Source organism: Xiphophorus maculatus, chromosome 15 (assembly GCF_002775205.1).
Source record: "Xiphophorus maculatus strain JP 163 A chromosome 15, X_maculatus-5.0-male, whole genome shotgun sequence".
NCBI lineage: Eukaryota > Metazoa > Chordata > Actinopteri > Cyprinodontiformes > Poeciliidae > Xiphophorus > Xiphophorus maculatus.
Window position 1 is genome coordinate 657,606 of NC_036457.1, and position 25,101 is coordinate 682,706.

The 25,101-nt window shown below is 36.3% G+C and overlaps 1 protein-coding gene across 1 annotated transcript in view; it reads left to right on the forward strand.

The window, feature by feature from the left end:
* map3k5 (mitogen-activated protein kinase kinase kinase 5) overlaps positions 1-25,101 on the forward strand; it is a 77,236-nt gene that overhangs the window by 31,371 nt on the left and 20,764 nt on the right. Inside the window, exons 6-15 of the mRNA XM_023347571.1 lie at positions 1,279-1,385; positions 9,565-9,735; positions 11,615-11,727; positions 12,961-13,120; positions 14,300-14,453; positions 14,547-14,654; positions 16,235-16,287; positions 17,554-17,649; positions 20,371-20,452; positions 22,341-22,474. Of these exons, the coding sequence (XP_023203339.1) occupies positions 1,279-1,385; positions 9,565-9,735; positions 11,615-11,727; positions 12,961-13,120; positions 14,300-14,453; positions 14,547-14,654; positions 16,235-16,287; positions 17,554-17,649; positions 20,371-20,452; positions 22,341-22,474 (1,178 nt within the window). The remainder of the gene's footprint in view (positions 1-1,278; positions 1,386-9,564; positions 9,736-11,614; positions 11,728-12,960; positions 13,121-14,299; positions 14,454-14,546; positions 14,655-16,234; positions 16,288-17,553; positions 17,650-20,370; positions 20,453-22,340; positions 22,475-25,101) is intronic.

Consider the following 25,101-nt stretch of genomic DNA (forward strand, 5'->3'; position numbering starts at 1 on the left):
GGTAGGCAAACGTTAAACAGCGCTACATAGGAGCAGCATTAGCAAGACTTAAATTAGTTTCTTTAACTGTTTTCTGCTCTTTAGTAGAAACAGTTCAGTATCTAGAAATAGCTCTTATGAAAATAATCGAGTCAGTTGTATTTTTATTGTTGGTAAATGTCTGAATGTTTGTTTGCAATTTAATCGTTTCAGCCCGATTAATTGATTATTGAAATGATCCTAATCGAACTATAGTAATAAATTAATTGTTTACTGGAGTATACCGACTCAAAAAAAGTGTATTTCCTGAAAGAACAACATACTCAGAACAGTAATTAATCCAAAACTGTACCAAAATATACACATTTTGTATTTATATTTAAAAATAAACCTTCATCTGTTCTACCCAGAACTCCTTAAGTGGCCTCGTTCTGTCTTCACCTGGTTGAAATAATAAAATAACAATCTCAAATTAAGCAACTTTTTCTATCGAATTATTAATCAGTTATTTAAAAAAAATCAATATACATGATATTGATTTATCCTTTGCTACCATTGCTACAAAGATTTTTATTTTCTTATTTAAAAAATGATTTTAATTATTTGTGTTTTTAATGCATTTCTAGAATGGTATAAAAAATGCTCAAGTGGTTAAATACATTAATGGTATAGTCAATTACTAAAACAATCATTAGCTGCATCCACATTTAGCAGAAAATCAACAAGAAAAACCTCAAAGATGATCTTAACGTCCCATTTAAGAGGAAAGTAAACTCGTCTGAACTTGGATGTTTGGTGGAGGTCACCTCAGCCGTTTTCATCCCTTCAGAGAATCGTTTCTCCTCAAACACAGGTCGTCCCAAACCACCTGCAGAGAGCTTGTGGCGCATCTTTTGTACCGCTCATTTTAAAACTTCCATCCTTCCCCATCTTTCATCTCTGCTTTGTGGTGCATTCATTGTCCACATCCTGCTGCTCACCAAAAGCATCGCACAGCCTCATGAATCTTTCATTAGGACAACAAGCATACAGGATGTCGTGAATTATTCAGCAGGCAGTGGCTGTAGTGAATATGCAGGCAAATATAAGGAACAAAAATATGATGAAGAGTCCACTCAATTACCGGCATGCGTTCGCTGCTCTAGAGTGTCTGAATGAATAAGGTGGCATGAGAAGATTCATATCTTGCTGAAATCAGAGTTTGCAGGAGCTTGTTCTGTTCCCACAATCTTTATGTCAACAATGTGAAGCATAAGGTTGCAGCAGAAACTGAACTGCATTTTTTTATTTACCTTCCAGGATTATGAGTCCATTGTGAAGCTGGTTGAAACTCTCGAGAAGCTGCCAACCTTTGACCCCATGGCTCATCCACACGTGAAGTTTCACTATGCCTTTGCACTGAACCGGTAAGACAGAAAACATGCAAGTAGCACTCATGCTTTACAGCCTGCTGATCTGTCAAACCTGTAGGCTTTAATTATTAAATATTACAGACAGGAAACTATTTACCACATGAAAACGTTTTTAGAAGAAAGCATTTTGGTTTATTTTGTACGATGACCTCGGAGGGACATTGCAATTAAAAAAATAAAAATTAAAAAATTAAAAGTAAGGGTAAACTCAGAACATTTTTGAGTAATCTAAGACATTTTCAGATTGTTTTTTTTTTAATCAAATTTTAGACTTATGAAACTGAAATTATCATGTTTTTCTAGAAATTATATGAGATTAACCTCAAACTTTCTGAGGTTTCCTAGCAAATTTTAACTAAAAGTTTCACTTTTTTAGTTTTTTTATCTAGAAACATTTTGAGATTAATCTCAAAATTTCCGAGTGTTTTTCTGGCAAATTCTAGACTTTTGAAGCTGAAGAAGTTTTTTTTTCTAGAATTTTCTTTAGATTAATCTAAAAATTTCTGAGTTTTTTCTAGCAAATTATTGACTTTTTAAACTCAGAAATTTCCAAGTTACTTCTTGAAAAACTCAGATTAATCTTGAAATTCCAGATTTTTTTTTTCTGTCAAATTTTCAACTCCTCAAGATCAGTAATTTTGTTCTAGAAAATTTCTGAAGTAAAGTTCAAACTTTCTTGTGGTTTTAGCAGAAATTTACTACTCTTTTTTTTTTGTAGATTTTTATATGTGAATATAAATATGTGAAGACAGAGTATTGACACTTAAATCTGACTTCAATCATTTGTTTCTAAATGTCAAACCAGAAATTAACTTTCCAATTAATAAACGACATTATTTGGCTTGCTTTGTTTTTTTTAAAGATGTCATAACTTCAACTTGAAGACTGTTTACAAATTACCTCTGTTCTGCACCCAGAATGCATTGCTGCAGGACTACCCTGTAGTTGAACTCTATTGGGAGATTTTTATAATTTATATTTTTTTACGTCTATGTCAGGCTGTTGTAAACTATTTTTGCTTAAATTTATCAGTATACTGAAGTTCACATATGTAGGTTTTAAGTGGCTGTTTATTATTTTCCAAACAGAAAATCCTCGGTATGTTGCAGATGTATCACACAGTTGGGTTTTGGCTGCTTCTTTCACACCAGCTGCTTTTCTTGTAAAACCTTCCTGCAGTTTTTATGGTGCATCTGCCTCATTCAGCAAATAAAGGATGATGGTCATTAATCTGGCAGCAGTTGTTAGCACCGAATGTGAGCGACTTTTCGGTTTACATTTGCAACCTGGACCATTTCTATTTGGTTACACAGTCAAATAGAATAAATGCTAGACAGAAAATCTATTGTTCAGCTTGAGCAGAATGTGGTGCAGATATTTTGTTCCAGTTCGCCTCACAAAAGCTGAGATGAGTCACTATACCTGCAGTTAAAGTAAAGGAGATGTGTGGTCTGATTTATTTTTGCTGAGAGAAAAAATATGCAGCAGAGAAACTGTGTTTCAGTTGCATGCAGTAAAGAAGTCAAATGTCTTATGTAAGTAGAAAATATGGAAATACATTTATAAAAGTTGCATTTTAAGGTTTCTGACACAAAAAACCCAAATTTAAAAATAGCTGTGTAGAAAAGCAAGAGCAATAAAACAATAATAGGTGATGCTTTCTTTGTTGCAGATGTTAAATGGCTGCTTTTTGTATCAATGACTAGTGGAATCTGTCAAGAAAATCTGGAAATTTAACACAGTGTAAGTGAAATTATTAAATCACGATGTGAGATGTGCAAACCAGTCGCTTTCAGCAGCGAACGCTGAAATCTTTTCTGAATTTGTAGCACAATTTTGAAAAATTGCTACATATTTTGCATCAAAACAAAAAAAAAATTCAATTAATTTTTTAAAGATTAAATTAGAAATTCCATTAAAAAAAAGTCAGAATGAATAAAAAAAAATTGGAAAAAATATATTCACAATAAAGTAAAAATCAACAGTCGGACCTGCAACAGGCAAGCCGCTAAATGTGCCGATGCGTAAAACCAGACTTAACAGCTAAAGATTTTTTCACTTTCAGTATTTTGCCATTTCTTTTAACATGCTATATTCACTTTCTTAATATTTTGATTTAAATCACAACAAAATTATATATTTTTTCTCAAATCAAATTCCAACCTTATTGTTTTAATTTAATTTTGTGACAGGAGAAGAAAACTTTCCAATTCTTTTTCTGCCTAGTGATTAAAACTCCTCTTGTTAGAAACAGATCTTCAGATATAAAACACACTAGTAGCTGTCAAACTAGAAAACCAAAATTTCTGAAGAAATTTAGCCGGGGCCTGCCAAGGCGCGCCCGTCGGGTTTGGGCCCGGCGTCGTCACGCTACAAATTGGCATCGACGCTAAAGGACGGCGCAACGTGATCAATGGCACGCAGAGAACCACAAGAACGTTAGTAAGGTGGACGTTCACCATTCGGTACGATTTAAAATGTTGTCAAGGCTTTTATTTTGGAAGTTTCAGTATGCTTCATTTCAAAGGGCCAAACTAATCCCATGCGTAATAGTCCTTGGGTTAAAATAGTTATATAATGCTCAAAACACAAGTAGCTGATGTAAAAATATTCAAGGCTTTTATTTTGGAATTTTCATTATGCTTCATTTCAAAAGGGCCAAACTAATACCATGTGTAACAGTGCTTTGGATGAAAAAGTCAAATAAAGCCAAAATGAGCAATTACTTCATTTAAAAAATATTCAAGGCTTTTATTTTGAAATTTTCACTATGCTTCATTTCAAAGGGCCAAACTAATACCATGAATAACAGTCATTGGATAAAATCAGTTATATAGTGCTCAAAACAGCAATAATCTCATGTAAGAATTCTCAAGGCTTTTATTTTGAAATTTTCAGTATGCTCCATTTTAAAGTTCTGAACGAATCCCATGTGTAACAGTGCTTTGGATAAAAAAGTCACATAAAGCCAAAAAGCGCAATTACCTGATGTAAAAATATGCAAGGCTTTTATTTTGAAATTATTATTATGCTCCATTTTAAAGTTCCGAACTAATCCCATGTGTAACAGTGCTTTGGATGAAAAAGTCATATAAAGCCAAAAAGAGCAATTACATGATGTAAAAATATTCAAAGCTTTTATTTTGAAATTTTTGTTAAGCTTCATTTCAAAGGGCCAAACTAATACCATGTGTAACAGTGCTTTGGATGAAAAAGTCAAATAAAGCCAAAAACAGCAATTACCTGATGTAAAAATATTCAAGGCTTTTATTTTGAAATTATTATTATGCTTAATTTTAAAGTTCCAAACTAATACCATGTGTAACAGTTCCTGAGTTAAATCAGTTATATACAGCCCATAGCAGCAAATAGTTCTAAAGGCCAGTTCAGTCCTGATCTGTTTCAACTGAGGGTTCCACTATAGATAGAACTACAATGATGCGTATCTGTAGTCCAAACCAGCAGCCAATAGCCTCTTGAGATCCGTTGCTATGGCAAATAATGGTCTCAGCAGGGTGTGAGCTCTGAGCTCTGAGCTGTCAAACACACAATTGTGTGTTTGAGCAAACACGTTTTACTGACAAAAAGCATTGGAAACAAATCCTTCCTGGTCGGGAACCGTAATACATATTCGAAAAGCGTTTGAAGCGTATGACAGGTCAATGTGTCTTCTGCGATAGTCCCGAGATTCATATCTGTACCTCACTCAGAACATTTACAGCGATGAGAGAAAGAAATGTTGTGCCCAGATCTGAAATTCTATTCAAATACATGGGAGAGAGCCTCAGACAGCCTCAGAAAATCCTGTCGCATGACTTTGCTCTGAAGCACCGTGACAGAAAACCGTACGATCTAGATAAATTTCGAAAACATTTTACCGGAGCAGACAGGCGTATCAATGTCAGGACCGATTTTGATACTAATCGTGCGATATTTGTGGGCGTGATGGCGATTTCAAAAATGATTTGGGTTGAAAAAGTTGTCTTGATCTCTCACTCTAATCAGCGAGAGAAGCACTCTAACTTTAGGAAAAATGAGAAACTTTGGGTCGCTTAGAGGCAAATTGTGGACAAACCGTAACTGTTATCGACGAGCCGTCTTCACTTTCGAAGAGATCACAGACGTATCTACAAAATGAAATTTGAATGGCATTTCTACGTGAATTAGTGACGACACAGAAAATCCTCAAAAATAGGGTATTTCCAGGATTTTTCCCATTGACTTATAATGGGGTTTTTTTCGTAGTTTTTTGCGAATTATGTCGCCACGTTAAGCCCAAATCCCACCAAAAGTAATAGCAACAATGGCGTGAATTTTCTGCACGTTTTGATACCTCATTTGTAGGTGTGCACCCAGCGGTATGAGCCGCATTAACGGTTAAATAAAGAACTATAATAATAAAGAGACGCTTGTTGGGTGTAGAGTAATAGGTTCCTGCCATTGCTTTGCATGGCAGGCCCCAATTAAGTATAAAATAGACACACTGGCACATTATAAAGCATGAGGAGAACCTGGAATGAAATTGTGTGGTAAGGCAACACCAGAAATAAATATTAAAAATGATTTTATCCTGGCCTGATTTCAATCAGCGGGTCGTTAAAAAGCCTTAGCAAAATTTTTAGCAGATAATTCCATTTAATCAGATCTGATGACAAAGACATGAACTTAGCTGTTCTTCTTAAAGATTTCTGTAGCTTCCTAATTATTTCTAATTTACTGAAGTTTAACGTGAAGTGCAGTCAGGCTGTTTGACAGAATGAGGATGCAACAGACCTCTGCCATACAACAGAGATGCCACTCCATAATGCCTGAGAGCTTTAATTACAATGACATCGTGTAGAAACCCAGATGACGATCTTTTTGGCTCGTTCAGAAAGCTTTTACATTCCTCTGGCGGAAGGTTAATGCATGATTTATATTGCCAAAAACTGTACAGCTATGTGCACAGCTAAAACGATATGTTTACATACCACAGCTAAAAATACACAAAACTTTCCTCACTGTCTGAGATTAAAGCAGACTAAACCTTCCCTGTCTGCGGTCGTATTAGAACATTTTTATTTTCTCAGTACCAGGACAATGAGGGGAGAATATTTTTTAAAGTATTTTCAATGCTTGCTTTCTAAAATGTCAGACTTCCTGCTTTCTTGTGTGAGATCTTGTAAAAATCGAGATACTGGACCTCCACAAGTTGGTTTTTAAAGCCATAATATGATTTTAAATCCTTCATTTTCACATTTTAATCATTCAGTTGTGCTCTTTTTAAAGATTCCTCACATAAATTCAGAAATGCACCAATGAGAGCCTCGGTAGGGTCTTAATGCTGCCAATCATCCTCATGTATGTGCCCTCCTTTCTCTCTACTATGCTACAGCTAAGGATAAACAGTTTTCCTTTAATAGTAAGTCTTTTCTCCACCATTTAGCAGCGCATACACAAGTATGATTGACAGCACTAAGACCCTCCTCCTCGCTCTGATTGGTTGTTTTTGGCCGTTTGGATTTCTGTAGATGGAAAAAGCAGCACTGTGAGAAGCTTGATTAATTTTTTTTATTTTTCAGATTGTTTGTCTCCGATAGGTTTTTTTCCATATTTGTTAAAACTATCATTTATAAAAGTTACATATTGCACCAAAATCCAACGCAAATGTATGGGGGGAAAAATCCCTTTAAAATCCTCTCATGTTTCTGGCACTTAGCAAATAGAAATAATTTTTATAATCTCAACTGACCTGAAACTGGAAAAATTGCATCTGATGTCATGTTAGAAAATATACCATTATCTTTTAATTCAGTGTGTTTAAACTTCAGGTTTAGGCTCTGTCCAGTTGAAAACATTTTATTGCTTTGTTATGTAATTTGGTTAAATAAAACTGCTCTATTTAAAGCAAAACTAACTGAATTCTTTTGCTGAAGTGTTATATAATTGCCTTTACTTTGGTTATTTCACTGTGTTCTGACTCAGCACGGTGCGGCCCACTCAAAGCCCTTAAATTAACAATATGTGGCCTAAATAAAAGCCGAGTGATTGATTTGAAGCTGTTGCTATGCTTCCCTAATGAATCTGTCGGGTTTTTAGTGGCTCCTGTCTCAGTTATGTGGGTGTTGAACAATGAGCCAGTTGCTCAGGTCAGCGCCTGACAGGAGCAGGAAGAGGGTGCCCTCTATGCAAATACGCATCAATAGTGTGGAGAGGAGAAAGGCAGGAAACGGAGAACAGGGCGAGGAAAGTGCAGGTCTGTGTGGACCGTCGTCATGGCGATAGCCGTCAGGCCTCGTGCGGTATTTAACCTTCACACCCTGGAGAACTCAAATCTTTTTTGTTAATTTTCAAAGCGTGTCCAGAATAAGTCTTCTTAATCTAAACTAAAAGATTTATTGAAAGGGGAAAAATGTTGGTAGGAAACAAAGTGAAGTTACATCCATTTCCTTCAAAGTATTTGAAATAAAAATAAAAACAAAAATGAGTTTTTACTCACATTTTGCTGTCATTCCAGCTGCTTTTTGGGGGGTAAACCTCTACTTAGGGGCGAGTATTTATCATATCATTTATCATGATAAATTTCTTATCATGATAAGAATTTTGATTTATTATTGTCTCATTAATTTCCAATTAATGATGTTTAAGACATCATTAATAATTAAGACCGTCCAAAAGTGTCTGAACTGTTGGGATTGTTAGTTTTACTGTTTTCTTTCTACTGTTTGTTCAAAAAGACTATCTATACATATCAATAACTTAGAAAATATGATTAAATTCAGGCATTATGTGTCACTCCATACGCTTACCTAAAAATAATAAATAGTTCTTATTGTCACGTTTACTGTTTTTATATTAGTACCACAAAATATCGTGATAAAAGTTTAAGTCCATATCACCTAACTTTTCTAGTTCTACACATTTGGAGACTAACATTTTTACAAGCTCAGACAGACTGGATGAGAAGCATATGTGAAACTTAAATTTCAAGTTCTCCATCTGAACTTTGACTAGACCATACTAATGGATGCATATGGTTTGATCAAAGCTACTCTGTTGTAGCTCTGATCATAAAACAGAGGAAATCTATTTTAGGTTGGTATCTTACATAAAATCTTCATAAAATAACTGCAGCTGTAGTTTGACAAATAAGGAGAAGTTCAGTATATATGACTTTATTTGGAAGAGAAATTATTATTTATTGTGTACAGAACTGTGCAAAAGTCTCAACTAATGCCACATTTCTTTGCATTTTGTTTCCAAGCAACCAAACTTTCTGCTGAGGTGGCTTTGTTTATAACTTATTTAAATTACCTGAAAATCTTTCTTTAGACTTTAAAAGCTGCTTTACTTCAAAGTTGCACCCAACAATTATTTGAGTTATTGATTAATCTCTTGGTTATTCTGACGATTAATCGTTTAATCTGATTTTAAAAACTCACATTCTGAAGATTTTTCTGTTAAGCATTTATTAGAAATACATTAGAAAATCCAAAAATAAACATTTTATTTACTTGCATGCAATAACATGGAATCAGTTTAGTGAATTTGAACCTTGTGAAGCTAAATCTGAACAACTTAAAGAGTTTTGGGTAAAACATATTTACAGTCAAATGTTTTTGTTGATCTTAACTCCAAAATGTATAAAAATCTTTTAACAGTTTTGGCCTTAATTATTGATCTTAGTATGTTGTTCTTTCAGCAAATTAGATTTTTTGGGGGTCTGTGCTCCAGTTAACGATTAATCGATCAATCACTACTAACATGATTAATCGTTTCAGTCCAATTTTACCTAATTTGTGGCAGAAATGGAACAAAACCTAAGTTTTGAGAAGCTACTTTTTTCTCATTTCAAGTTTGTTTGTAGGAGACATCATGAAGACAGTTTAAAGAGAAGAAAAATAAACTTATCAGAACATAATTACCCTCCTTGTCCCGTAATGCAGCTCATTGCATGAATATGAGAATGTTGTAATGACACTTCAACATTAAGACAATCTATTTACGAGAGATATTCCCAATTTTCAACCAACATGTCTGGATCTGTGCTCCAAGCCAATTAATTAGCTGCTTTGTTATTCCCAAATGTCTCACACAAGTTGGAAAGTGTGTGAAATTAGATTTCTGTCTGACTCGTTGTTTTTGGTTTCTGCTTTTTGTGTGTTTTGACACTCATGTGCGTGTGTGACTGCAGGAGGAACCTGCCTGGTGACAGGCAGAAAGCGCTGGACATCATGCTGCCCCTGGTGGAAGGGGAGGAGCAGGTAGCGTCGGACATCTACTGCATGGTGGGACGGATCTATAAGGACATGTTCCTGGAGTCTCACTTCACCGACACTCAGAGCAGAGACAAAGGCACCCTGTGGTGAGAAAATCTGCCGGGATTTCTGCGTGTATCTGTGTATCGGTTACATTTCTGCTCATTTGCCTCTTCCAGACACTGAGTCACCAATAGATATTGTTAAAATAAGCTTTTTGAGGGACAAGATGTGTAATAGCTGTGGTGACTCACTGTGGTTCATCATGGCAAGATGCTTTAATCCAACATTTCCAATTAGCAGGAAAGCAAAACAATTTGTCGGTAATAAGATTTATGGTTTTTATTTTCTGCAAATTGCATCTTATTACAGCAACAGGATGCAAAGCATCCTTTTACATTAATAAGTTTGTCACACTTTGCTGCAAATATGCACAAAAATGTGAGACGGAACAGAAAGGGTGTCAGTCATATTAGGATATTAAATTTTTATGGCATATAAAAGGAGAGAAATGTTTAAAGTTTCATCAAATTTGAATACCACATTGGATACAATAAATGTGTATTAGTTTTACTGCATTGCAAAAAAAATTTATAAGTTTTGCTTATGTTTCAGGGAAACCCAAAGATTCATTATTTAAAAAAAGAACATGGGGAAAAATATTTAAAAACAGGAAGAGTGGGGAAATTAAAAAAGCTAAAAGAGAAAAAAGTAGAAGGAAAACAAAAAAGAGAGAAAAGTGAAATTATGAAATCTTCCAACTTTAAAGTTTTTCAAGTTTTATTGCAATGAAGTTGTTAATCCTGCAGAGCATTTAATGTCGGTTCAAACAGGAAATTTGAACATTAAAACTACCGTATTTTCCGGACTATAGAGCGCACCACACTATAAGCCGCACCCACAAAGTAAAAAAAAAACAAAACTGAAAACGTACTAAGCTGCTGGTATCTCCGCCGCTCTCGGTTGTCCACAAGGACGCGGCGGAGTGCTGGGTCCTTTATAAATCTGCTATTGGTTCACCCCCAGTTTACGTGCAGCGGCTCTATTTCCATCCTGTACTGCCAGATCGATACTCTAAAAGCTGCATCATTTGAGTTTGAAAACATTCCTCCGTGGTGCCTGCTGCTAGCATGTGCTTGTTCTAAATGAAAATTAGCGCTTTCTTCTTTGATTTCCAATTTTGACTTCCAGTGATTCACTTCCTGCTAAAGAGCCCCCTGGTGGTTGAAGAAAAATCCACAGAAAAACTTGGGGAAAAAGTAGTGGCTTATAGTCTGAAAAATACGGTAAATGAAAAAAAACAGGAATAATGGGTGAAGATTTTGCATAATTTTTCCTTTTTTTACTATTCATAGTAGTTTATTGAAGTGTTAACACTTCAGCGCAACACAGTTCTATACTTGTATTCTCATAAACCTTATTATGAGGGGAGAAAAAATGTTATTTTAGTTTAAGCTGCATCATAATAAAAAACAATCCTCAACAGCATGAATTCAGATGTGATTGTAAACAGTTTCTTTCCTTTGGAGAACAGCCCAACACTCGGAACCAGCCAGAGCAAACTGAAACTTGCCCAACAACACAAGCCGTCTGATTATCGTCTAACAGAAAATGGCAATTAAGACCTGATATATTTGTTCACTGAACATGCAGCAGAGATAATCAACCTCCCATCTGGCTGGCATTTTCAGTTTCCATCTATAAAAAAAGAAGCTTGTATGAGGCTCTAATAAGTTTCGCACATCATTCTGCAGCAGAGCAGATTGTCATTAAATGAATGAAATCTCTCGTTATTTGGAAGCACTCATGATTGCTGGTTGGCAGTTTGTGGCCCCAGCTCAATAAGTCTAATTGTTTTTATCCTCCATCCTCAACTATCTCTGAAAGCCCTGTGAATTTTTTATGATGCCTCCTAGAGGCCTGGGCTTTGGGATGACGCGTTTCTTGGAGGAACAGCGTTTATTGGACTTTTTGTTCTGCTCTCAGGTTTAAAAAGGGGTTTGAGTCTGAGCCAACACTACACTCTGGGATCAACTATGCGGTTCTCCTGCTGGCAGCTGGACACCAGTTTGACTCTTCGTTCGAACTCCGAAAAGTCGGTAAGTAGACCAGTCCATTAACTTGTGGCTGATTAAAATTATATCTGCCTTTGTGCAGGAAATTCTTCATTACATTAAAACATTTTTATATACTCACATCAATCTTCTATGTATTTTAAAGTGAAAAATTGTTTTTATTAGGTAAATCTGTTAAGTGCCTGTCATAAATGGTGCTTTAGCTTTGATTGCTTCCTTAATAACAATATAAAGGTTGATGGCTCCCTCTCTGTCAGGGTGTGTACTCATTATGTGTTCAATAAAGACTAATGAGCCCAGGAAGGCTTGTTTGTCACTGAACTGGGTTTTCCTGGTTGACTGGAAGTCTGTACTCCTCCTTAAGAAGATTGCTCCTTTATTCATTTCATTTATTATTACAGCTCATTTGTTGAATGTTTTTTCTTTAGCGTTTCAAATCTTTTACTTCTAAACTTACATAAAACACGTTACTCCATTTACCTGGTAATGATGGGAAAATTTAAATCTCTTGGGGAAAAATGCATTGTTATGAGTAAGATATACTTTTTCCATCATTTTTAAGGAATTATTTACTTAAAATTAGCTCCTATGCTGCAAAAACACTAAATCTTATCAAGTATTTTTGGTCCAGTTTCTAGTGAAAATATCTTATTACACTTGAAATTAGACAAATGAACTTAAAAGTAACATTTCAACAAGATACAGGAGCTTGTTTTAAGTAAATAATTCCTTAATATTAATGAAATAGTAATAGTTCCATTGATTGATAAATAAACTTATAACATGGGGAAATGTCTTGGTACAAGTTAAATAATTTGCCAGTGGAACTTGTCTTCTTCTTCATCAATATTAAGGAATTATTTACTTAAAACAAGCTCCTATATCTTGTTGAAATGTTACTGTTAATTTCATTTGTCTCATTTTAAGTGTAATAAGTTATTTGGACTAGAAACTAGACCAAAAATACTTGGTAAGATTTAGTGTTTTTGCAGTGTTGAAGCTTTTAGTGACTGAAACCTTCAGTCTATCTGCAGCTAAATCCTTTATGAGCAACAAAAAAAATGATCAACTTTCCTTAACAGTTCTCTGAAGCTAAACATGCAAAAACTGAAATCCAAACTATATAACATCCAAGCAGAGCATTGAAGTACCTTGGTGTTTGTTTAAGTTTGGTCTGACTTGTCCGCAGCCTAAGAAGTCAATGTTTCCTTTTTTGGATGAAATGCTCATGTGTGATGACTGGATTCTGCTTTCCAGGAGTTAAACTGAGCAGCCTGCTGGGGAAGAAGGGCAGCCTGGACAAGCTGCAGAGTTACTGGGATGTGGGCTTCTTCCTGGGCGCCAGCATACTGGCCTGCGACAACACCAGGGTCATCCAGGCCTCCGAGAAGCTCTTCAAGCTCAAGGCTCCCATCTGGTGCGAACATGGACAAGCCTTTCTCAGATCAACATGCTAAAAAAAAGCACATTTTGGTCCAACTCCTTCACCAACTGCTCCCAGTGTCGTTTTGATCTGGAGTGTGCTCGACTTTCCCTTGAAGGCGCAGCAGCCATATGTGGCCATTGTGAAAACATTTGGTACATTTTGCATTAAGAGGAGAAAAGATCACAGGAGAGTGTGTTTGCAGGGATGTGAAAGAAAAGCCTCAGGAAAAAATGTATCGGTTAAATTAGCATCTCTGTGTCTCTAAAATGTTTCTATTTGTTAGTCTGGTTAGTTTTATTGACCTTTTAATCAAAATAGGGATGAATTTGTCCCATGTTGTGTCGATTTGAAGGAGAATATGAGACTTTCGTCAACCTTGAGTTGAATTTTTTTCAGCTAACAGCTCTTTGGAGGAAAACCTTGCCAGATCTAGAAAACTTTTTTTTATTCTTTTGGTATTTTTCCTCAATTACTTTAAGTTCAGTTACTAAATTGTTTCTTTGTAAAAGTTTCTAAGAATCCAATTTACAGCTGCCTCTCTGCTTTTCATCTTTGATTTTAAACCCTTAACTCTTCCTTACAAATATATTCAGCTATAAGTAGTGAAAACTATTTATAGTAGTAGTATTCACTAGGTAGCTTTATATTTTTATAACTATTATAAATGTGGTATTACATTTTACAGTTATAAAATGTAATACTACCTATATGTAGTGAGTACTATAAGTAGTATTCACTAATATATGTAGTAGTACATTAACAGATATAAAAGTGCCTGATAAGTAGAATTTATTTTGACTCTCATTTTCTCTGTGCCGTTTCCTAGCAACCCCACTGCAGCCCAGCCCCATCACCTAGCAACCCAGTCAGAGTTTGGGTTTGGATTTAAAGTGACAGAGGCCCTAAAATGGCTCATTCTGAAAGAAGCTTAAAATAGGCAGAAGTGACCAGACTAAAATCAAGAATAATAAGAATAATTTTGTGTGAAAAATGTAACTTTTTAGGCCTGTTGTAACTTGTTCAAGGAAGTACAACAGGTTTTTTTTAGATGTTACTCAAGACTTTTGCACAGTTTCTTAATCCCATTGTGTTTTTTGTCTTGCTGTGTGGGAAAAAACCCTCCTGTTTTGTTTAGATGGTTTTTCACTGGGTTTGTTTGGTTGTGTTCAGGTATTTGCGCTCTCTAGTGGAAACCATCTTGATCTACCAGCACTTTAAGAAGCCCGGCAGCGAGCCGCCGGCACCCAAACAGGAGCTGGTAGACTTCTGGATGGACTTCTTAGTGGAATCGACCAAAAAAGACGTCTCCTCTGTTCGATTTCCTGTGAGTAACAAATTCAGTTCTGCCCCACAAAAGAAAAACACTACAGCATTGAGCTCATTCATAAAAAATGGAATAATAAATTTTTCCCTCAAGGTGTTGATACTGGAGCCGACGAAAGTGTACCAGCCTTCGTATTTGTCCATAAACAAAGATGTGGAAGATAACACCGTGTCCATCTGGCACGTTGCTCCAGACGATAAGGTGTGTATCCAACTACTCTATCGTTCACATAAATGTAGCTTTTTCCAGTAGTTCTTTATGTTCTTCACATTTTTCAGACAAAAGGATTAGTATTGAAGGATACATGATAATGTCATCATGGCATTACTTATAGTTACTGCTTGATTCTCTTTAATTTCACACTATCTGAGACAACAAAAAGAAAGTGATGTTATAACTAACGCACAGTAATAAAACTTTCCAGTTGTGTTTCTTCAATTTCGAGTTGTTGCTTTAATATTTGTTCTCATCATTATTTATTATTGGGAACTTAAACAATCAATTTTAATTTCCCACTGAGTGTTTTCTGCTTCGTTTGGGGAGCGATTGAAATCTGATGCAGACCAAACAGCAAACTCTGTCTGGTCCACCTAAAAACGGAGGTTTTGGTTCTGTTCAAGTGAACAACGGTTTGGTTCGAATTCATATGTGAACATCAAGTGAACCAAAGTATATGGACTATAGTGCAGGGCATTCTGGGTAAATCCAACCAGAACAACCGTGCAAGTCGAACGCTAGTGGGAGAAACGGCTTGCGGTCTTTTAACAACAACAAAAGAGAAATTCTACAACCGCTAGCATCTGACGCCATTTTGGTTTACATTTTACAAAAACGAAGTTGCGCTCAGTGTCTTCTTCAGAGGTTTTTGTGTCAGTTTTTCAAAGAGTGTGAAAGCGAACCGCACCAACCTAAAATATAACAATGTTGCAACTTTGGTGAGTTTATCTAACCGAGTCTACTGGAGATTCAAAAACACATAAAAAACTTTGTAAAGTAAAAAATAAGTCATTGCAATGAGTTTAACACCAAGAGGGATATGCTGTTGTTTATTTGTACCTGTAAGAATCGTAAAGCTGCATTTTGACCTGGTTAATTTTTCTCATAAAAGAGATGCAATGATCCAAATCTAACTTGGAGGGTCCAAAAGCATGAATGCATGTTTCCAGATCTGACCTAGAAAGAAGAGCAGAAAGCTTGAAAAGATCCCTGAGACAAGAGGAGGAGGATTTTCAAACCAAAGAGCAGCATCTATTTCTTAGACGGTTATGGTTTACTTGTGCAGGATGTTGGGAATGTGGCTTCTTGTTCAAAATTGTTTCAAGAAAAGAAACTACAGTATATTGGCCACATTATCTGAATATTTATTCCAAGTTCAATCCAGAACGTTTTAAGTATTAGTTCTTGAATTTCACTCCAGCTAGAAATCAAAATATGATTAAAAAATGTTTTTGTACAAACTGTTGACAGGCTGAAGAGCAGCAAGTATGTTGACAACATAAAGATCTAATCAACATAAACAAAATGAAATAGTTGTAATTTGATGTTATTCATAAAATGCATTTAACTCCCAATTAAGGAAATACAAGTGTATAAAAATACTTCACGATAATAATGTTCCTGAAGCTTGAGCAGTCTCAATTTGAGTTTTATTACTTTTAAATCGTCCCCTCAGACTAATATTCCTGTAATGATTTAATTTCCCACCAGCAGGAAAAACATTCATGTACCACTGCAGCAAAACAGTAATTATACTGTTTTGATGTATTATTATTTTCTCACAGAACAAGGGGATACACGAGTGGAACTTCGTTGCCACATCTGTTCGAGGCGTCAGGTAAGTGTTTGCTGCCGTAATTTGAAATTTCAGTTTTAGAATCAGTCGTGTCAGACCAAGGCTGTGTCACTTGTCACGATTTTTTTATGCTCTGCAGGCTTTTCAAAACAGATCAAAGGCTCTACAATAAGTTCTTAGCAGAGACCTTGTTGCGTCAACGTCTGCATGACGCCTCAAAAGTTGCAGTGACAGCTTGTGTTTGTGTGTCAAAGTAAATTAGAATGTATAAGTATTCAATACAAGATGATTAATTTTAGCATAATGCTAAAGATCTGGGATTTCATGGTCAGTTCTGTAGGATTCTCTAAAACCAGAGGATGCTTAAATATAGTTATGGATGAGAAGAACAGCATGCTCTGAATCATTGACAGTATTTACATTATGAAACCTGGATGGGAATTCATGCTTCCATAAGTTTGCCTATCAATCAGTCGACTCTTGGGAGCCTCTGCTTCCCTCTCAGCTCTACAGGGACGCTCTTGTCCCGAAATGCTGAGCAGCTTCTGCAGAAAAGGAAGCTACAGTAGTTTTTCTGCTTTGTGTGGAGATTTTTGATGCATATTTTGGTTCCCAGGATTTGTTTCTGTTCAAACTTCTAAATTTCTTTAAACTGAAATCTACGAGCATTGGTTGTAATGTTTTACTATATGTATAAATCTACTGCTAACAAATGCGAGGCGGCTCTAGATATTTGATGCATAAACTCTTGAAAACTTCCAGCTTGCATGTTTTCATGAAAACATGGCGATCACGTCTGCAGACTCCATCAGAGTCTCCGATCTAGCTTAGACTGTTTTTATAATGGCTTGCTTTGCACCTATTTTCCGCAGCCCTCAGAGGAGTTCAGTGTCAGATCTCAGAGAAGTGGAGGGCCGTCCTCACATGTTGCTAGGGAACGACTCCTTCTCCGTGCCCACTCTGCCTGCAGACAGCAGCAGGACACAAAAATGGCTCTGCAGGCTACAATACAACCACACATGCAGACACTGGCTCAGCATATCCGGCCTTGGCTCGCTTAGAAACAAACAAGCAATCATCTCATGGGACAAAACTTTGAGCTGATTTGGAGTATTTGTGCAAAAACTAGCAGCATCCTGCAGCACATGTCTGAGCAGTGCTTGGGTTTATTTAATTTAACAGATGTGCACATTTTGAATCCTGATATTTAATGTCCAAGAGTGCCAACTAGCTAATCTTCATTTGATATGAGTCACATCTCTGTGCATGTGATTAGGTTTCAACTAACTCTGGTTTGTTCCTCCTCAGCATCTCCAAGTTTGATGAACGCAGTGCCTTTCTCTACGTCCTGCATAATGCAGAGGACTTCCAGATCTATTTCTGCACAGAGATGCACTGTAAAAGGTTGGTCTGCCTCTTCGGCTCCTCCGCTGCGTCAGACAGGCTTGCAGTCATTACTTGGCTTAATGCAGCTGCCAGAAAACACGATAATGCTTCCCAAACATGATTACAGCGGCTTGGCAGGGCCGCACTATTAGTTTTGAAGTACAGTACTGTTGTCAGCGTTATTAAATGCAGTTCTGTGTATTAAAAGAACTTTGTAAGAGGGTTTTTTTTTTCAGAATTATTAAAAGAGAGAATCCAAAACTTGGACTTTGTGACAAAAAAAGTGAAAATATTGAAGTTTATCATTTTTAAAAATTTACTTCTTCAATTTGTGTTTTTGTATTTAAATTAAGACTTTACTTCTGTGAAACAAAATAATAAATATAATTTTCTGTATTCCTGAAAACTGATAGATAACTATTTAAAGTTAGCTAAAAATGTGTGTCAGTGCATGTGAGCTGTTGCACAGTATATTTCTAATTTTGGCAGGATGAAATACCAAAATTATAGAAACCCATTTAATATGGGATTTAAATTACAAATCCTGGTCAACAATAACAGAGATTTTTTTACATTAAGGCCAATTTAATGCCATCCAGATTAATGGTTGACTAAGCGGTTTCTTTTTCAGAGTTTCACATTCAAAGACAACCAATTCTGTCTCATCAGGGTTTAAAAGCAACAATTTTAGCATAATTCAGGTTTTTATGCTTTCCAGACATGCCTGTAATCTACCTAACTGATATAATTCATGAGGATTTATGGATAAATGTAGCTGAATTTCATCAGCGTAAGAGAAGAACGTTACCCCATGTTGTCTGATTATTTTAGCAATTGGAGGCATATAGTAAAGAGAATTGGACCGAGTAGAGAACCCTGTGGTACTCCACAAGTAACCCTGCAGTGGAAAGAAGATTTATTTTTAACATGAATGTGCTGCAAGCCAATCAGTGAGATTTATTTGTGCTTGATGCAGTTTTTTCTGGTTTTATACACGCTCCATTCCAGCGTTAATATCTGGTCTCAACATTTCTAAATTGTTTAGGATTTTTCACCTTCGTTTCACTCCTGACCACCAGGTATCCTGGTGGGAAATATGTCTCAACCGTTTTCTCTCATTTCCACACTGTCATGTTCTCCGTTATCAAATATTAGTGATGGACTACACGGTATATTTTGCAGAGGCACGGGTCCAGAAATGACTAATTCAGTCTCCTCAGAATTTAAAAGCTTTGGGTCATTCCGGTTTTTATGTTTTCCAGACGTGGTATATTTCATCAGGATTTCTGGATAAATATAGCTGCATATCATCAGCATTGCAGTGGAAATTTATCCCATGCTGTCTGGTTATTTTAGGAATTGGAATCATAAATTAAAGAGAATTGGGCTGAGAAGAGAACCTTGTGGTACTTTACCTTTAATTTGAGTGTGCTGCAATCAGTAATATATTTCACACATTCTCCACTCCTGCTTTAACCAAGGTTAAAAATTTCTACCTTTTAACCGTTTGTTAAATCTCTCTGAATGTCATCTATAGTTTAGACGGTATTCATCTAAATGTTTTAGGGTTTTTTCCCTCCTGTCAGATCTGTATCCTGGTGGGAAATATGTCTCTCTCCTATCAACCATCTTCTTTAATTTCCACACCGTCATGTTCCCCGCCAGCTGCTCTTTGAAGCAGTGCGTTCCGACTTGTGACTCTCACATCTGAGGCTTCCTGTGCCATTATCTGGAGTGTGAGAGTAAGTGACTCATGCCTGCTGCTGCTATTATGCTGCTCCTGGTTTCTCCGGAGTGACAGCGAGAAAAGAAAGGTAAAACCAGGGGAAATAAAAGGTAGGAGGAAGCCAACAACAGCGCGTCGACGTAGAGCGTTTGTTTTTCTGCGCATTTACAGTATTGCAGGCATGTGTGCACATAAATATAAAAAAAAACGCGTGCCACCGAACACCTGCTGGCATGCTGTGCATGACAGCATGATGATTCGATGTGTTAACTCACAGCTTGTGTGCAGTGCAACCGGCAAAGGTTGCTGTATGCATGCGGTGGGAAGTGTGCAAGTAAACAAACTGTAACCCCTTCAGGGACACATCAGCAGCAGTATAACACCCTCTAACATTCAACATTTGGGAAATCTGTTCCAGCATTTGCGGAAGGACCTTTTTAAACTATTTAAAATATCACCTTATGCCTTTTTCTACAGACGTTTTGGTGTTCATGTATTTTCGAGGTGTCTGCGAATATTTAAAAGTTTTAAACTAACCCTTATTTCCTGAAAGGTTTCACCGACGACACATTTTTACAAACCGACTAACTGTACCGAAACTCTGTGATACAAATTCCAACAGTTTCTGGAAAGGGAAACGTTGCACTTTTCAGCCAATATCGAGTTATTGCGGTAATTTCACTCTCACGGTTGCAGGAAGCATGTTTTACTTCAGTTTAATCTGATGAAACACTCTTTTAATACGCGGTAAATTGTAAATAACTGCTAGATGTTGAAAGTTTCAGTTGTTATGGAGAAATGGGCAAAAATATTTACTCACAAGACATTTAAAGAACTTTGTAGAGTTAGAATAATCAAAAAATATCCAGGTGGAGATTTGAAACTTAGGCTTTAACGGTCTATTAATGGGCCTAAAATCAATTGGAAAAAAATAATAAGTTGGCCTTACATATGTTTAGGTTACAGATTCCTTTAAGTTTATGTTAATATTCAGCATTTCTTGTTTTCGGCAGGTTCTGCGATCTGGTCAACAGTATAACAGAAGAAGCCTTTAAATGCCCTGAAGAAGGAGATTGTGATACTGATGCCTTAGAGGTGAGATGGTTACCAATTTTAAAGCTCTCTGTGGTCTTTACATTGTATTTTTTTATATTTCACGTCACAGGTTGTTTTTATTATATTGTAACAAGTCATTCACCTTTTCAGTTTTTGTTTTTACTCCCTGTGAATCTCTTTACTTTTCACCACAAACCGTTACTTTCCACATCGTTAAGACAGAAGAAATGTGGTAAAATTGTCTCTGTTTTTGCTACATCCTGTTTTGCTTCAAAAGTACTTTTAAAATGTCACAGGAAGTGTGATAGTTTTATTCAAAGCAACGAGAAAGTCTTTGTATTTCATAGGGAAAATTCTTATTCCCCTTCACTCAAAGCAAATACACCTCGGTTTAAAGCTTAGATTATTTCTCCAGGTTTGTTTTTTTATGCTCATTAGAGTTTCAGAGTTATGTTCTAATTGAAATCTCTTCCTTTTACATGATAAAAACTGAATTGGAGCACATCTGCCAACAGTTAGAGACCTGCTGCGATTAGGCCTGGATTTCTGCTCCTGCTGTCTGTGTGTTTTAGCACCTGCTGCTAACTTTCACCTGTCTCTGCAGCCGAGGCGATGGAAAAGAAAAGCTCATTACTGCAAAAAATAAAATGAATAAAAGGAAACACACACTGCTCCGCCTGCTATTATTATTAAAAACCTTTCCAAGGGCTGTTGCAGTACATGTCTAGGATAGACAGATTTTTCTAAGATGGCATAAAAATAAGTAAAAGTGTAATTATATATTTACACCCTTTAAAAATAATTGTATGAAAAAAGGTTGTTTGGAGGATATATGTACCAAAAAAGCAGATATATCAGCAGAATACTGAAAAATTGTACTCAAGTAAAAGTAGCTGTACAAGTCAAAAAATGACTTCAGTAAGAGTGAAAAACAATTTGGTAAAAGACGACTCAAATACTGAGTAACTGATCAAATTATCAATCATTTATTATTTAAAACTTACATAGTCGAGCAAACCAAAATATAAAGTTATGTCCAAATGTTGCATTTTTACAGATCAAAGTGAAAATAATTTATATAAATAATTAAATTACTAAATAAAATAAGGCAAAAGAAACAGTTTTCCCAAATCAATTTCTTCCATTATAAAACAGAAACATCTGTGTGTCTGAATGAAGAACAGATTTTGGTTTGTTCCTCATTCAGTGAAGTTACTCAGTGGGTCAAGGAGCCAGAAATTTATCTCAAGTAAGAGAAGCAACTTCATAATAAAGTTACTCAAGTAAAAGTACAGTGTAGTAAAAATACTCCTGAAACTACAATTTTACAAAACGTTACTCAAATAAATGTCGTTAGTTACTAACTAACTTTGGTTTTTGATTCATATTTCATGAACTGAGCAGACTCAGATGTTTTAAGTTGACTTGTAATCAAATGGACAATCCTCAAAATACTCCTTCAAGCATCAGTGTAACTTCCTACATGATCAACAAACAGACCAGCTGCAAGAAATTGCTCAATTAAATTGGTCTTTGTCTCCAAAGTATCTTACCTATAATATATTTCACTATGTTGCCTTTTTTAAAGGTTTCTTGTTGTACTTCCTTGTACAGGTTAGGATCGGATCGGTCTGTGGTTTATACAAAACATGTTGATTACATTTCTTTGCACAAAATCATTCTTAAATAATGACATTTACGTCTGTTGTGCCTATTTGAGCTCCTTTCAGAATTAGTTGTTTTAGGGCTCTGTCACTTTAAATCCAAATAAGCTGCTCCTGGCCCCGCCCCCAATACACTCTCACATGAAAATGGCTGCAAACTGAAGCGTAATTTTTTTTACATAGTACATATAAAACATGTGATCTCACTTGTTGTTGAGTGTCAGTTTTATTCCTCTTGGGTTTTTTTCTGTTTGGTTCTGCAGTACGACTACGAGTACGGCGAACACGGAGAGAGGGTGATCCTGGGAAAAGGCACGTTCGGCGTCGTCTACGCAGGCCGGGACCTCAGCAACCAGGTCCGGATCGCCATCAAGGAAATCCCAGAGAGAGACAGCAGGTCAGATGGTCACTCAATGTTTAGAAATCAGTCAAATCAGGAGATTTAGGTATCCTCCTATAAATGGAAAACAACAGTAATTTAGATTTCTGAGCGTTTAAAACAGTTTGGATTGAACCGCATCAAACGCTGCTTGTAGCTTTTTAAATCACTTTTTACTGTATTGGTGGCACAATATAAGAATGTCCTCAGCATAAAAATGAAAATTACTGTTAGTGTAGATTATAAAAAGAAGGGACCTAGGATAGAACCTTGTGGAACACCATTTTATACTTGAAGACACTTAAACTAAGTGTGTTTCCGTTTACCATAAAATTACACAAATTGGATTTACAAAAAACAAATTGCTTAATGGAAACATTTCCAGTTAACATTTTATTTTTACACTATGATGAGGTGGTTTTTCAGCCGAATCGAAATCAGCGTATTTCGCAAAACCGCCATGGAAACACTGTATTTTTAGAAAATTGGATGTTACTACTGCTGGAAACGATGAAGAAGACGACAGGAAGTGGTTGTAGAAGGATGTTTTTGAAAGACTCATCACATGAAGAAACTTATTCACATGTGATTTTAATTGTGTTTCTTATTTAATGGAAATACTGCAGAGTTTCCCACAGTGTATCATAAGCCTGGCGGGCCACCAGGCTTTACTTGTGGCCCCACCAGGCTTGGCATTGTTCATTTATTTTTGTTTTTCTTTCAATTATTCCCTTTTTAAAGACTTTATAGTTGGTGTTTAGGTATTAATGTTCCAGTCTTCCAATAATGCTTTACTATCAAGTGATACTTTAAAACTTCCTATCAACTTTAAACATTTTTTAATGATGACAGCCCTAGCGCCCCGAGCACAAGGTTTAGCAAGTTTCCCGGGAGAAACCCTGTACTGGAATTGTGAACTTGTTTTTTTGGTATTAGTGGACAAATTTTGTGCACATTTGTCCCTCATGGTGCCTCAAATGATTTAAGTGACGTAGTTGCAAAGCATCAGTATGTAAAATATATTTTGCATGCCGTTTTTACTCCATCAAGGGGTCGGATGTTACCAAACGCCTCAGCTGTAAGAGCTCAATTCCGGTCAGTGTTTCTGTTGAGTGCAGATCACATGTCAGCGGTGTCACTTCAGGCTTTCAGCAACTTGTTTTTGTCTGAGTGAAGAGCTGGGGAAGCAAATTTTTCCCACCTCTCCTCTGCTTTTTATTCCCGTCTCTGTCTCCTCGGTGAATGCTCGTCTCCTCGCGGTTCCACCTACTCATCTCCAGCCACAAGACTCGTCCCCCAGACGAGACGATCCCGGTGCCACACTTTGCTCCACTAATCACACCAGAAAGTCAGCCGGCTGCTCGGCGGCGGAGAACTCCGTGTGAATAATTTATAGCGGGACAGGAATCTCTAGACGGACGAAGGGGGTGATTCATGTTGGAGGCTGAGTGTGAGGAGAAATAGCTGGCAGCCATTTCTTCAACCTACAGGGATCTTTTGTTCTGCTCAGTTTTCTGGAGTCGCTCTGCAGCTCAGACTCGGTTTTTGGTTTCTGTGTCTGGATCTACCTTTTCTGCTTCTGTCACCTGAAAGAAAATGTGCACTAAGAGAACAGAGGTGCAGAATGTACTTCCTGTGCAGGACAAAAGGCAACAGCAGCCAATATTATATCTAACTGAAAGCCAAAATGCCTGAGCTTCAGGGAAAACCAATTTTTCTCTAATTGTTCATCTCTCTAAATTTTCTATTCTATATTATTTATCCATCCATCCATCCGTTTTCTGTTCACCCCTTGTCCCTAATGGGGTCGGGAGGAGCTGCTGCCTCTCCAGCTACGTTCCGGGCGAGAGGCGGGGTCACCTGGACAGGTCGCCAGTCTGTCGCAGGGCAACACAGAGACATACAGGACACACAACCAGGCACACAGGGAGAATTTAGAGAGACCAATTAACCTGACAGGGTTAATTGGTCTCTCTAAATTCAGGGAGAACATGCAAACTCCATGCAGAAAGACCCGGGCCGGGAATCGAACCCAGGACCTTCTTGCTGCATGGCAACAGTGCTACCAACTGGGCCACTGTGCAGCCCATATTATTGATTAATATCTAAAAATATATAACTATATTAACTTAAATGCTTACATTTTTATCTACATCTTATTTTTTTTTTTTTTTTTTTTTTAATTACATAAATTTTCCTGATTTGTGTTTATATATATATATAAACACAAAATTATATATATAAACACAAATATGAAAAATGTGTGACTGACCAAAAGTGTGACTGAAAAAAAAAAAAACAAAAGTTCAGTTTCATAAGGTTTTTTTTACTGAAAGTAACTGACTTGGAAAAATTTTCTTTTATCTGATTTTTTTTTTTTTTTTAAATTTTAGTGTCATTTTCATCCTTAAAATACCAAAATATCCACTTAACGTTGTTTAGTTCTGTCTGATTATGTAATTTTTATATAAATCTTTTTCTCAGTACTTTTTACCAAATACTTTTTTACTCGAGTAATTTCTTGGATGGTTACTTTTTAATTTTACTTGAGTAAAAATATGTAACTAGTGCTACTCTTATTTGAAAACAATTTTTGGCTTCTTCTGGAATTATGTCATTTTGTCCTTCCAGTCTTGGAAAAGTCA